Source organism: Merops nubicus, unplaced genomic scaffold (assembly GCF_000691845.1).
Source record: "Merops nubicus isolate BGI_N331 unplaced genomic scaffold, ASM69184v1 scaffold11199, whole genome shotgun sequence".
In the NCBI taxonomy this organism is placed as follows: Eukaryota; Metazoa; Chordata; class Aves; order Coraciiformes; family Meropidae; genus Merops; species Merops nubicus.
The window spans coordinates 47854-62956 of record NW_008631708.1 but is presented as its reverse complement, the minus strand read 5'-3'; the positions used below and the strand labels follow the sequence as shown (position 1 = coordinate 62956).

General features: G+C 35.7%; 1 protein-coding gene across 1 annotated transcript in view; it reads left to right on the top strand.

Annotated features, from left to right (window-relative positions):
- The window catches only part of LOC103780026 (disks large homolog 2-like), a gene marked incomplete at its 3' end in the record, with an annotated part of 118900 nt that overhangs the window by 90123 nt on the left and 13674 nt on the right, over positions 1 to 15103 (top strand). Inside the window, exons 9-10 of the mRNA XM_008947673.1 lie at positions 3121 to 3189; positions 12914 to 13070. Coding sequence (XP_008945921.1) covers positions 3121 to 3189; positions 12914 to 13070 — 226 coding nt within the window. The remainder of the gene's footprint in view (positions 1 to 3120; positions 3190 to 12913; positions 13071 to 15103) is intronic.

The window sequence follows — 15103 nt, the reverse complement described above, 5'->3', positions numbered from 1 at the left end:
AAGTTCATAAATAACATTTTCACCAACTTTTCTAAATAGGAATCATACATTTTAAACACTAATAATTTGCATTTATAAAAAGATGTCTAGGTTTTGTTAACATACATGAATAGTGAAATACAATAATAAATTTATGAGAGTGCAGCCAATACCAGCTTTAGATCTAGGTAGGTCTATGTTCAGAAAGGTGACTTGTTCCATGTTAAAGAAAAGTCTGTGAGGTCAAACAGCAACATTTTATAAAGTCTAAAAGTTTTTGCTAATTCTATGAAGGTCATTATGAATAGTATGCTGACAAATCCTTGATATTAATTCATACATTACATAAAATATTTATAAACAGTGTCATCTAACAGGTAGGTTATAACCTTCAGGTTTTGCACAAAGTATCTTGGATTAACTATTAATCCTCAGAGGTAGTTGAATTTGTCAGTAAAATGCAGCATCACTGTGAGGACTGAGAGTCTGTTACAGTGATCAGGCTGATTCCTTTCCTTGTTTTGAATCTTTCAGTGCAGGAGCAATAACCTACGATTCTATAAATTACTTTGGTGAACATATTCCATTTATTTATTTGAAACATCCAAACGCAGTTGCATCCCAAGTCACAACAGAATGCTTACTATTCAATATGGTTTTATGACTACCTTCAGTTACTAATTCTGTAAAAAAATAGAAAAATATTCAGTTTTAGTACTTAGCAGCTACTCCTACCTTCAATGCTCTCAGAATTTTGCTCATTTTGAAGCTGGCCAGAGTTATATAACTATGTTTGCTGTAGTATAAATAGGGCGATCCTGAAGTCTTTTCTGAGAAAGGAAACAAAGCTTGGAGAATTCAAGCTAGTTCGTCTAGTTGTGTTTGGATGTAGATAGTATGGCTCTGGTGGTAGTAGTATGCCATGGGTCTAGTAAGGAGCAGATCTTGGAACAGGGAGAGGTGGATCAAATGCGTTAAGGCAAAGTGCCATATCAGTTGTAATTCCTCAGCTTCCCTTTCCTATAACAATATTCCTTTGGAATACAGATAATTGCACAACATTTGTAAAATAAAGCCAAAACCTGCATGAAAACTTCAGTTTCTACCTTACAATGCCTTATTAATAGAATTATTTTTTTTTTCCCCAAAAAATATGTAGCATCTTTTGCAAGAATATGGCTGCTTGTTTAATATCCCCATTGTGGGTTTGGCACTGGCAGTATGGATCAGGTGCAGCTTTGCCATCATTCCCTTTGAAAGAGACCTTGACATACAGCGTGACTTAGAGGGCCATGACATACATCATCATCCCCCCTCTCTGCTGGGTTCTTGCTCCTTGTACCAGCCATATTTTTGCATCTCTTGATGCAACTTCAGGGAATAAAGTTGCTGAGAACCAAGCTGCACAGGGAAAAGATGAAGGAGTTACGATTCTGCTGTGCCACTTCTGTCTTATAGATACAGGGGGGAAATTCAGGAGATGGGCTGTTCTGTTCCATATTAATTTTGTGTGGGAAGCCAGTACAGGGACACAGGGTGTATGTTCCCTCCCAGCTCTGTACAGGGAGAGGGACAGAAGACAAGCCACAGCCCACATTTCTGCATTTTTTAAAAATGCAGAAACACTAAGAAAAGGGTAATTTAAAAATGCACGTCTTAAGTCATTTGCTAGATGTAAACTTAATGTGAAGTTTTAACCAACATTCACAAAACACTATTCTGCAATGTTTTTCCAACTCGACTATTCTGTAGTTCTTCTTATAAGGGGGATATACTTTCCCACAAACCTTCTGGAATACTCAGAGTGAGGATGAGTACAGCAGTTTGCTCACATGAAACAAGAGCACAATGGTTACAACAGGAAACAACCAGCAGGTAGCAGGTCTTTTTTTTTGCCCTGTAGCATGATATAATGTGCCACAACTGCACGTGTTACACAAAAAAATCACACCTCTTCTACCAGACAGACACTATTGGCTGTGCTACAGGATAAAATACATGTAAAATAGGTGTGCTGCTCACTAATATTGAATGCCTGAGATTTTGATGAAAGTACAGTGTGCTGCTTCTGAGCAAACAGCTTGAGTTCTATACAAAGCTTGAAAGCGAAGCAAAATCTGCAGTTAGTAGAATTAGTGATAAAAAATGGAGCTAAGGGTTTATTTTTAATGTGTACTTTGCATTATTAATACAGAGCTTCACTATGTGATGTGGCCATTTAAACTAATCAGAAGATACACTCAGATGCTTCTGCTTTTGGGGTTTTTTTTAACATATTGTCTTGGCTAAGGAATGCAGTTTATTATCATAGAACGGCCTCTGACTGATGCTGTGTTGTTATCGATTTATATTTAAGTGAATAGTAATGGTACAATAGTATTCTACAATAGTACAATACTGAAGTTAGCATATACAGTGGAATTTATTTGGTTTCTGTAACATAGAATTTTTGAGGTTCTTTAGTCATGACAACAAAACAATAGACCTCAGATTTTCAATCAAAAAGATTTTTCTTTCAGGAAGTCTGTGTTTTTCTGAGAAAAATATCATGTCTTTTTCTAAATGTTGTGTCTTAGATTGATAAAATTTCATGGAGAAAAACTCAAGTTATTAAAACCTGGTAGAAACAGGGAGTGTTCATTGAAATTTGTAAAATTCAAAGTTATGTTATGATGCAATTATAAGCAGCTCATGTTCTCTTTTACTAAGCATTCTGTCTGAGAAACACTGAGAATTAGGTTGATAACATCATTTACTGTTTTACCTTCTGCTCTGAAATTAGCTTTGTGTTTTATGGTTAGTATGCTTAGTAGAACAATTAGCATCTAAGTTATTTTAAGTCACTGAACTGTGTGAGTATGAATATTTAAAAAAAAGAATAAGAAAGAAAAGGGGGAATTATTCTCTTCATTTTCTGCTCTCAATGAGGAAGAAAATCTGATATTAAACAAGAGATCGCAAGGCTGAGCCTGTTCTTGGAGACAAGAGCATCACTGAAGTCAAAATGCTTTAGAGCATATGTAAAACAATCTGATTGTTATTTGTATTTTACCATGAGCTAAACTGCTAGAGACAATAAGAACAAAAGAAACTTCTATTTCTTTAACAAATGTTTTTCTTTATTCTTCCTTGGTCGCACAGTCATTCCCAGCACAGCACGGCAACACGTCCACCCACAGTGAGCTTGCAGCGGACCATTTCTGTGGAAGGGTAAGATGATTCTCTCTTGAAGCTGCCTGTAGAGCTCTCAGATACCACTACGCCAAACACTGAACTACCCACATCCACATAATTGTGAAATAGATGTGATTTTGCGTACAGCAGTGTTTAAGTCTGTGAGATGAAGAAAAATATACTTTCAAGTTAGTGCTGATCCTTTCTAGATACTTATACTGAAAGGTTTGGTTTTCATGAAGATAGGAATATTAGTCTTGGAGATATATATTAGCTACAATCTCTTCAATTCATCTCACATGACAACTGTTAGTATTTACACGTGTTAAGCTGTAAAATTATTCCCACTAATCACGTAAATATTCAGTGAAGTCTTACTCTATTTTCTTAATGTATGCATGAGTTCTTTTTGACAAAGGAGTGTCCCAAACTAAGGATGAAGAATTACTGTAGGGAACAATAATCCTGTGCTAGTATATATTTCTGTATTAATGTGTTTATTGTTGAAGCATAGCTCTGAATACTTAGCTGACTCCATTTTAACAGAAATAATAGGGTAAAATATGAATAATTCACAACCATGGGTAATATATTTGCATCTTTAAGATATTCTAAAAACTGATATTTAACATTGAAACACATTTTGGTTGCACTGACTGACATAGGTTGCAAAAGAAGACCTGTTATATTTGTTTATCTCCTTCCAAAGAAACGTGGAACTGTTTGAAATATTTTGTAGGCATGGCTAATAATTTGTCATTGGCTGCTCTTAGGTCCTTTTTCAAAGCTTTTCTTTCGTGTGGTAAAAGTGAGAATCCAAAGTTTTCACTGAGGAAAGATGTACTCTTGTTGTATTTTCTCTTATGCTACAACCTTACTGTGGCGGAGCCAGAAAATAAAATGGTAGATCTGTGAAATAATCCACTCCTAACTGAAGCCTGAAACCTTTTCTCACATGTATTTTCTTTTTTTCTTTCTTATCTAGATTTAAGATCTAAGAATTTAAGTTTTTATTTAAAATGTGTAGGACAGCTGTTGTAACTGTTAATTGAAAACAAGACCAAGTAATGACATTCCTACAGGAAAGGTGCATATAGCTTAAGGGTTTAAGTCATCTGGAAGGTGAAGATATATATATTTACCTATAAATGAAGCCCTGATTATCCAACTTTCTTGCTCAAAACAGGGCTAATTTTGAGTTAGATCAGGTTGCTTAAGGTCTTGTCCCATGAAGCTGTGACTATCACCAAATGTGGAGAGTGCACAAGTTCTGGGCAACCTGTCCCAGTGCCTAAACACCCTCATTTTGTATTTCTTTCTCTCTCTAACAGACAGAGTTGTAATAAATTTCCCTGTCTTTTCCTCAAATCAACTCATGAATAAATTGATGTTTGAAGTACAACTGAGCTTCAAGACAAACTTAGCAATTCAAATGGTGGTTGGATTAAAAAAAAAACTTACTAAATTGAGATTTAAAGAAAGAAATTCTATTATGATGTCTCTGACTTGCTCTGCTGGACTTCGTAATTCAGCAGGTATCCTGTAGGTTTAAACTCCTATTAAAATTTGGAAATTAATCTGTCTACATGATTTTTTGGATGAATTGTAGAATCTGTTGGCCATGCAGACAACTTGCGTATATCGTGTATGAATCATTACTGCACAGGAAAGCTGCAATTGATATTACAGGTCTCCTGCTGTTCAGGAGGTAGAAGAATATCTGGCTTGTAATTATTACTAATCAACTTACACTGAGTCATATTTATTTCACATAGGAAGGTGGGACATTAGCCTATTACACCGCTGAGCAGAAGTCAGTAATCAGCTCAGCCCTAAATATTTCACTATGCTAAGGCTCAATTTATTCTAATGTTTTTGTGAAGTCCATGCTGCTAAGTTTGTTTATAGCTAATACAATTTGAGGTCAAAACAAAGTTATTTTTCTCTTTTAGGAATTGGGTTTCCATCACTAGAGTCCTGTATTCAGGTGACTCATTGTATAGCTTTTGAGATGCAGTTTGTAAATAGCTGCTTTACCTGCAAGGCATCCCTAGAACACACTTAGATTTGTGGCCTGCATGCTAGCTCTGTGTGACTGACTGTATAGTCACTCAAGTAATATAATTATTGGGTCCTGGGAAGGAGAAATTAAATATGGGAAGGTTAAAGAAATACAGGGGTAATTGCATTCACTGGCATTTATTCCTTTCCACCCTGTTGGATATGTGAAAATTTTGGTGGCTAGAATGGATTTCTAAAACACTTTAAATTTTTTCATCTGAGTAATGGATTCATACATAAAAACATTTTTTTTTTTTTGTTTTAGGGAAGGCTTTTGTGGACTTCATGTACACAAAAAAAAAAAAGTAGTGTGATGAAAATATAATGATGTCTTTAAATATTAAATTTTCTTTATAGTCAAGCCATATATTCTTCAGAGTGGGTGTGAGCTGGTCAGATTTATTGTGTGTATAAAAGCATGAACTTTACAGGTGTTTGATGTCATTGTTAATACAATCTAATTAGTAACCTCCCTAATGGTTTGTGTGGTTTAAAACCAAGAAAACTGTAAAGTTTTGATTTGAAAATATTGCTGGTTTGAGTTTTTTTGAATTATTTTAATGAACACTTTTAACTGTGAGTATTCAATATAGAAAAAATACTGGTGAAAGCTAAAACCTGTTGTTTGGAAATCCCAATGTACTACTGCATGAAACTATAATGTTAGTGGTGTATGACAGTCACTCTCTCTGCAGTTGACATTCAGAGTAAATTGTATTTTATATGCTACCAGTCATCTCTTCTGCTGAGCTGCCTAGAAACTGGGATTTCAGTTTATTTGATCAAGAGTGTGTGGATGGAAATTTTAAATGAAATTATCAACATGGCTGAGTATCTCAAATATATATAAATATTTATTTGTAAATAAACAGCATTTGAACCATCACTAAGGGTAAGAATTTTTATTCTGAACAGGACAGATATAGACCATTTTGTGCTTGAAAAGTGTCATAGACAAAGTAACTGTGGATGCTTGCTACTAACAAACTGTATTGATATTTTGAAACGTGGCTTGGAGGCACTGCTATTTTTAGCTAGTTTTTCTCTTCCTGTCTCCTGACAGTGCAGTGCGGTTGCCCGTCACCATTTCCATCTCATCTAGGTTTGTTTACAAACTGAAAGCTGAAGCATTCATGGTAAAGAGCCATTGAATGCTTGAAGTAATAGTTTATAGAGAAGTGGTTTTGATATGGAACCAATAGTTTTAAAACCAGGGTGCAAAGCAACCTTTCTAGTATGGAGTTGCCTGTGTTGGGCCTAGAAAGTAGAACAGAGATGCAGTTTTCAGGAGTTATTTTGATTATTAGCATGTAAATAATGCACCTCCTGGATCAGAGAAGAGAGACAAGTGCTTATGTGAGACAAAGTGGAAATACATAAGAATCCTGGAATAATCATTTCCCTTTCAAAGTTAAAGAGCATGGTAGCTGTCCTAAATTGTCACTCTAGAGATCAACGAGCTTTCCCAAATTTATGAGCCATAATTCTGTGCATATAAAGTAAATGTCAAATGTCATGGTAAAAAAATATAGACTAGTTTTTCCAAATAAGAGATTATTCCTGTATGCCAATTCTGTCTTCCTAGCTGTAAGCAGAAAATGTTGCCTGGTGTGCAAGTTTTAATTCCTCCACAAAAGACAAAATGAAAGACTGTTAAAGTCCAGAGGGTTTCCCACAAAACAAATAAAGTATAAGCCAGTGCACTCATGCATTCATCAGTCAGGTTGAAGCCTGGCTCCCAGTAGGTTCCTTCATATTAAATATACTTCAAAGTTTGTGACAAGTTAGACATGACGTTTGCAAAATAAATACATTTAAAAAGTAGTCACTATTAAAGTTAGGATAAACTGCTTCCACAGTAACTGTCAACATTCAGTCAACAAGAAATGCCAAGGAAACCATAGTCAAATAAACACATAAAATACTTATTTCAAGCAGAATGGGTAACGGTAGGAAGCAAAATAGTATTCTGCTCTCTGATATGATAAATGAACATCTCATTAAAAGCTGAATTCTTAGTTGTTGGTATATCAGTGTTTACTAAAATGGAATAATAAGTCACTAAACAATTACTTGTAATGAATGCTCTGCACAGGATGAAAACATCCCAGTTTAAGAAGGCAAAATTAACCCTCTGGACTGTGATGCTCAGTGTGACAGTGATAGATAAGAGGAAGCTGCCTTTATTTTTGTAATTTTCAATAACAATTAAAATCAGGGTAATAATCATTAAAGTCACAAATGAGAGATCAGACCTCACTGGGTGAGGTGTAACGCTGATGGGCAACACTGATGTGTTCAGCCTCTCCTGGGCACTGTAGAAATGAAGGTCTGCCAGCTCCTACCGCTGCCAGGTTGTGGTGTTTTGGAAACCTCACAAAACAGGTCCATCAGGGGGAGGGCTGGGGAGGAAGATGGGGTAGTGCTGTTCTACATTGTGGCGGAAAGATTTTTGCCAAGTCAAAGAGAGTAATAACAAGGGGAAAAGTAGGAGCCAAGATGCCACAGAGGTAATATTGCAGTAAAACTATAGATGAGGGCACTACAGATAGAGTTTTCTCTAAATTGTTGAGAAGCAGAGTTGTAGAAAGTAAAAAAGAAAATTTAAATAGACCTAGTAAATTTGGTTTTAACTTGGACTTCAAAGTCTTTTAAAAAGGTGTGTGTGCATATTCCAGGCCTTCAGATTTTAAAACTTCCTGCACCCTGGCACATCCTCTGTCCATCCTTGCTTTCTGTGTTAAATGCTGGGAAGAGGAATGCTCGATCTATTTGAATTACCTTTTTTAGGTCCTTCCAGTGCAAATGCCCTTTAGCTATCTGAAATAAACATGCAGTTCTTTATCAGTATTTTTTGAAGCATGAGAGGAAAACTTGAAGTATTGTACTGAAAAAGAAATGGCTTAATTTGCCAGCTGACTCTAAGAAACTGTATTTGCTACTTCAGATAGCTTTAATATTTTTAGTTGCATTATATGTGTGTAGTGCCTTGTCCAGAGGGTGTGGGGCCTTTGTTGGAGACTGGGTGCTGCCCTAAAGCAAGCAGTAAGATAAATAAATATTCTTCTGCACTTTTTTTTTATTGTGTGTTACTGTAACACCCAATAAGCATGTTCATGAATGGATCTACAATTTCAATATCCTTTGTGAAGCAAACAGCATTTTGGAAAGGAAAAAAAAAATAAAACACCAAAGCAACAAAAAACCTGCAACCAAACCAAGATCAAAGTCATATTTGCTGATTTGGGATACCTCATTGATTGTATAGAACTGAAGAATTCTCTAGGGCCTGATAATTGAAAGCACCCTGTGTGCTTAATATTTCTGTAGCCATTCCAAGAAGCATAAAATCATTTAAACGCCCCAATTTTATAGATGATGCAAAAGAAACAAAGACAGAGCTGTGTCAGTGTGAGATGAATACTAAAAGTGACTGAATTCTTTAATGTAGCCAGCAGCACAAAATAAGCAAATTAAAAATGGATTTTCTTTCAGTTAGTAATTGTAAGAATTGCTTGTTTTCAGAAAGCTCATCCCCTTCATTTATCAGTCTGGTTTTTAATCTCTTAAATTAAATCTATAATTACTATGGATTCACAATCTGTAGAAGAATGATAGGGATACTCACATTTTTTGTCTTTCATTTTCTTGTTGTAAAAGAGTAAAGTGATCAAAACAAATATTCAGTACAAATGTAGTATATACAAACCAGCTATTTTCAAGATAATAAATAAAACAAATATGAACCAAAACAAGTGTTAAGGAGGAACAATGCCTCACTTTTTTGATTTATTTTTGTTAATCTCATTTTTATGATAGGAAAAATTTTCTTAAGTGTGGAAGTTTTACCCACTCTGACTTGTTACTACTTATCAGTTTCAAATATTAATCTAGTAATACTTTGGTCTTACATCAGGCCTGTAATATATAATGTGCTTTACAGAATCCGATCTGATATATTCCCTGAAGCAAGTAATCAGGTCCATCCAAATTGATTCTCCCATTGATTTCTGAGCCTGTAAATTTGTGTGGATTGCAGCACTTTATTTGCTCCTTCGCTTCTGGCTCTGTTGTAGTGAATCTTCATTCTTCTTCTTTCTCTCTGTTTTTAAATCCTTCCCTGTTCTCCTTTACAGATGCACTGTCTCCTCTTTCTCTCTCTTTCCCCCCCTCCTTTTCTTCTTTCTTTTCTTTTCTTTTTCCCCTTCTTCTGCCTTCTGTCAGTCCACAAATGTTTTTGTCTCACACTCCTTTCTAATTTCTGCTTGATTTCCCCTGCTGCTCTTCTCTGTTTGTATTTGGTACAAAGCTGCAGTAGGGCATAAAACATGCACACACAGAATTAAAGTGCTGGTATGCTTTGTTAGCACCTAGAAACTTACCTTCAGCCATATTTATTACAGAAGAAATTGTAAATGGGATAAGTAGCTAAAGCTGGAAGAAGAAGCACTCATTTCAGAAACACTGGATGTTAGACTGTTGCTCTTTCCCAGGTAGCTGCAGAGTGCCACCTATTGTCTTCAAACAAAACAATGAGCCTTTGAAATAAGTTACCCTGAAGTCACCTTTGTCTTGGTTGCAGATTTCTGCAGAGAACCACACATTTTTACTGAGTGCATTTACTACAAGAAAATACCATTTACATTTGAGTTCCTCTTCTTTCTTCCCCATCACCATGTCATCATTAAATCTTTGACTCCATTTGCTCCTTTAGAGCATTTAGCTGCAGTCTGTCCAGAATTCTCTCACTTGTATTAGAAATAAATTCATAGAGAATTATAATAGCATCAAAGGAGTGTTTCCTAATGTTGCTTCAGAGATATTGAAGAAAAATTTGAGCACCTGTTCGTGCATCTCCTTAACCATCATATTAAAAGAGTTGACTATAAACTTTTATATCAGGTGAAAAAATTATCTAACACCTTCATCTCCAGCTTTATCAAACTACCCTTTTCTTTGAGTGTTGGTAAAGTATTGGCCAAAAACTCATTTCTGCATTACTCCTTAGAGATCACCTGGTCAGTGGCTGGTATTGTAGTTTGTTTGCTTAAGAAATTTTTTCCTACTTTAACTTCATAACAGGCTACAAAGATTCATTATCATCATAAGGGCTGTTTGGTTTTTTTTATTATTCTCACAATAAATACACTATACAAATGTGAATTATGGTATATTAAAAAAATCTTAGTCATTTGTTGTGTTACAGTGAATTGACATATACCTTCTACTCCCTATAGTTTTTGCAGTACAGTCATGGCTGAAGGTTATTTCTCTGATGATGACAACACCACTTGTGTGTTCTTGAATCCACCTTTCAGATTCTGCACGATGCTTAGACAGGAAAGAAAATGAAGATGTTAGAGTCGGTCAGTCTTTATACAACCAAATTTCAGCCATGACCAAAATGATCTGATTAGGCTAAAGAGCAGGAGCCAAAACCCATTGTGTTCTAATCACGGCTTCTGACATTTCCCCCTTACTCTTTGAGCTTCCTCTGAAAATAATCATCCAAGAGCAGAATGTGAATTTTGCTGTCAAAAGGTCGAAATTACAAAATAGCACTGACAGCATTTTAGGCATAAATCTGCTGACTTGATCACAGACAGGGATTAATAACTGGGCCAACTTTTTGTTGAGCTGCATAGCTTACTATTCAGTGGATACCCAGTTGTATTGACCTAGTTTTGCCTGTAGCACTGGCTTTCAACTTTATGATCCAAGCTGCCTGTCATGTGTGGAAACACTCAGTTTCACTTGGAATAAGAGCTTTTCTGATTTCTCACCAACAGAGCATGGAAGCGTATTTGTTTGACTGTACTGCTTCATTTTCCTCCATATTGAGGTAAATAATAATGTGAGCAGCTCAGCTCTTGGAAAGTATTTTTGATGTGTATGTCTTGAAGATGACAAATGTCACTGTGTCATCTTGTGGGTGAAGAAATCAAAGCTGAAAGAACAAATAACTTGCCAAGATCACTCAGCAGCACATGGGCTAAGCAGGAAAAGGAATCCATGCTTCCAGCTTGCTGTCCTACTTCTGCTCCAACCCCCAGGCCACCTTTCCTAATTAAAAACCTGTTTAGACTTCTTAGATCTGGATTACATTATGTCCAATCTGCACATTTTTAAGAAGGTGCTAGAAGTGTTGCTACAAGGCAAATCAATAACAATGTTCTAAAAGAAAAAAAAAAAAAACACCCTTTATTTTCTGATTGGTTAAAAAATACTTCAAGAATATACAAACTCAAGACAACATGTCTTTTTCACACAGATATATTTTTAAAAGGTTGTTTTCTGACTATACAGTGTTAACAAAAAGTTATGAAATGGAGGGCAATGTGGAGTAGGACTAATACTTTCATAAAGGTTACAATCTCCTTTAAAAATATTTTTAAAATTGCTTTATTTTTTTCTTTCAAAACTGTGAAGCTTCAGTTTCATAAAGTTGAGACATTATTTAAAGGCCATGATCAAGCTGGGGATACAGTTTGAACATGAGCACTGGGCAAAGATGAACAAACGCCTGCTGATTTTGGAATTACCATGTAAAGATTAAGTCTCTATGTACACAGCCATAAGACTTAATTTGTGTGTTTACAATTGTCATTTTGCTGCTAACTTTTATTTGTAAAAATTAAGAATTAGAAGAACACATTTCTCTCTAAGGAGTCACAGACACATAAATCTATGTGTTTGTGGGTGTTTTCAGGGCTGGGTTTAAGATTTACACATATTAGTGTAACAGCATTTACACTTTTTATGAAAAGTAAATTGTTAGAGGAATTTGAAATGGGGTAAGTATCAATAAATACGGCAGAGGTGTGTATGTGTATATGGTTGTCTGTGCTTGTATATCCAAGGGAGAGTTAGATCTGAGGCCTCCTATGTAGACTAGAAGCTGGAAAACAGAATACTTGGAACACTTTCTCAAGGATACATTCATGACTCTTGATTGCTTATGGAAGTAATCAATTTCTAGACATAAGTTTTCCCATCAGTAAAATGTGTGTTGCTATGCTTACATCCTTTGGGGCATATTTTCAATTTACAGATAGAAAGTGCTGTATGAAATGTAGCTGTTATTATTTATTGATTTCCACCATAATGAACAACTTTTTAAACCAGTAACACAAAAGCTGATCTCCCTTGGTCTGGTTCAGTGATAAAGCTGCAATGTGACTTCACAATTGCAAGCTCCTGATAATGTAAGACTGGAGTTTTTCATGTTATTTGCTCCAAATCTGTCAGGATCAAACACACTTGCTGTTGCTTTGCCTTGAGTTTTTAACATTTTCTTTCTTCATTTTTTTAAAAAGCAAGATTAGAACTAGAAAAAAAAATACTTATTTTACTTGTAGATACAGTATTGCTATAAATAAGATTATAAAATATATTCAGTGTTTTGGTTTTACTTTCAATAAATCTATCATTAGTGAAGAAGACTCCAGTGGACTGGAATGAATAGAGTTGTTTGGATTCAGCCATAAGGGAAAAAAATAAATAAACAAGAGAATACTGGTTAATTCCTACCTAGTCTGTTCTCTAGTTAACAGATTTATCTCAATGGTTAAATGATTTCTTTAGGTAATAACAGACCGTTGTGTCTTAAGCAAAATATAGTATGCTTCAGATGCCTTGAGAGATCTGTACACAGTAACAGTTTTGAATGGATAAAAATTATCATTTTGTTTCTATACAGAGAACCTCGAAAAATCATCCTACACAAGGGCTCCACAGGACTTGGTTTTAACATTGTGGGAGGAGAAGATGGGGAAGGCATTTTCGTGTCTTTCATCCTGGCAGGCGGGCCTGCTGATCTCAGTGGAGAACTGCAGCGAGGAGATCAAATTTTGTCTGTAAGTATTTGTGTTGGGCTTTGCTCACCAACTACTTCATCCTGTTCTTCTTTCTGTAATGCAAGGGACACACAAAGGCACGTTTTTGTTTTCCATGTTGTGAAGTTCAAGATGGAAACAGTTTGCCACTGATTATTTTGTTTATTTGCCCTTGGGTTTTATAGCATTTGTTCACAGTATTACTTGCACATAACTCAGAATGAGACTTTTGTCTGCTTGATGGTATCTACAGTATGGCAACACTGCAGAGACGACCTGAACACAGCACAGACGTCAGCACCTCCCAGTTTAGCCCATCATCCACTTCCATTTTGCTCAAAACGCACTCCTGAATCCAAAGATACTTCTCAATTTCATCTCTTCGAGGAGTAAAAGCATCACGATGAAACCATCTAGACTGAGAGTGCCATCTAGTGTGGACTGAACTGCTTAGCAAAAGGCCAAATACAAGAAGGAAATTAATTAGGTTATGTTAATTATCTCTGTGCCTCTAATGAATTTGGTGATCACTCTGAAATTCATTTTCAAATGTTAGAGGATAAAAGGCTTTGTAGCCTGAGGTTTTATTTTGCATACTTAGCTTCAAAAACATCTTTTTAATTTTTCTTTCATGTATATATTGATAGCACACATTTAAAAAACAGAGCATTTACGTTTTAAGGCTCTGTCAAGTTATTGAACATCTGAATGTAAAGGATTTCGAATGGCAACGAAAGCCTTGGAAAATGTAGTTAAATATCCATTCACATTATGCCATCTTACAGAAAAAAAAAAAGCTATCCCAAATTGATACAGTTGTGGCTGTTTCATGTGAAGTACAGAAACAGCCTTAAGGTAGAGAACTGAAACACAGGGATTATTTATCCCAGTTGAGTGATGGACCCACTAGACTGCCGTGTCACACTCTACTCCTGTTGTTGTGCTTTTTGGTCCTCTGAATCTTCCATCCTTGGCTGTTCTTTGATTAGCATCCAGGTGGAAGATGCTTTAGCCTAAGCGTTTTTTGGCGTGGTTATGTGGCCCTTTCTTAGTCAATGTTTAAATTGCTCCATGGGGAAGCCAAAACTTGTTTTCCTTCATTGCTTAGGAGTTTATTGGCCACTGGTGTATTCCATGAAAAATGAATTTACCTTCCACCTGTCAAAGTTTTGGTGTGAAGAGGTGACTGGGGCTGCTTCATGATATACACAAAATCTGTCTTGTAAACAACAGTGGGATGCAGGCGCCTGAAGAAGTGTGGAACATAATAGTATATTTTATCTAGCCCTGTTCCTTGAAAATGCTTTATGAAAAACTGAGAAAGGGCAAGTAAAAGAAGTTTATATGCTTTAAAGAGATCCCAGACTAGAAAGTATGTAGAAAACCAAAATAGACTCTTAAAAGGTTATCAACATGAAGAGATAAGGAAAGCAAATGCCTGTGCCAAGAAGAACACAGTCAAGAAATCCAAAGAATAGAAATGGAGATTTCTTCAGGATAACTATGCAATTTATTTTCCTTTGTCTAGGTGCAGCAAAATAAGGCAGAATGAAAGAGCACTACAAGATCAAAGCCTTTCACAGTGCATTGTATTCAGATACAAATTCAAAAGTCTGTTTTCCTTGATTTTTAAGCAGGGATATATTTAGCTCTGCAGGGTACTGTCACAGTTGCATTTTTAACTCTGATTTTTGTCTTTTCGTAGCAATGCTGTCCATAAATTCTAATTAAAGCTACCAGTGTTGCTGCAGTGTTTAGTTGTCATGCAAGAGTAGTTTATTTGTTCATTGAGCAGAGACGTATAGAAGTTATTACTAAATTAGGCTGCATCCATATCCCCAGGCAATCACCAAATCAGGCACTGCTGGCTTATTTAGAAACAAATAACTATGAAGAATTCATTTTTCCACATTCAAATGAAAAAAATTTCATGCACAGGCTACTTTTAGACTGATAATCTCAGACCATTGACTGGTGAAGGGTCCCAGGCACCTTAATTTTATAAGGGCTGCACAAAGTAGGTCTGTTTCTTTCTTTCACATCCCTCAGAAACA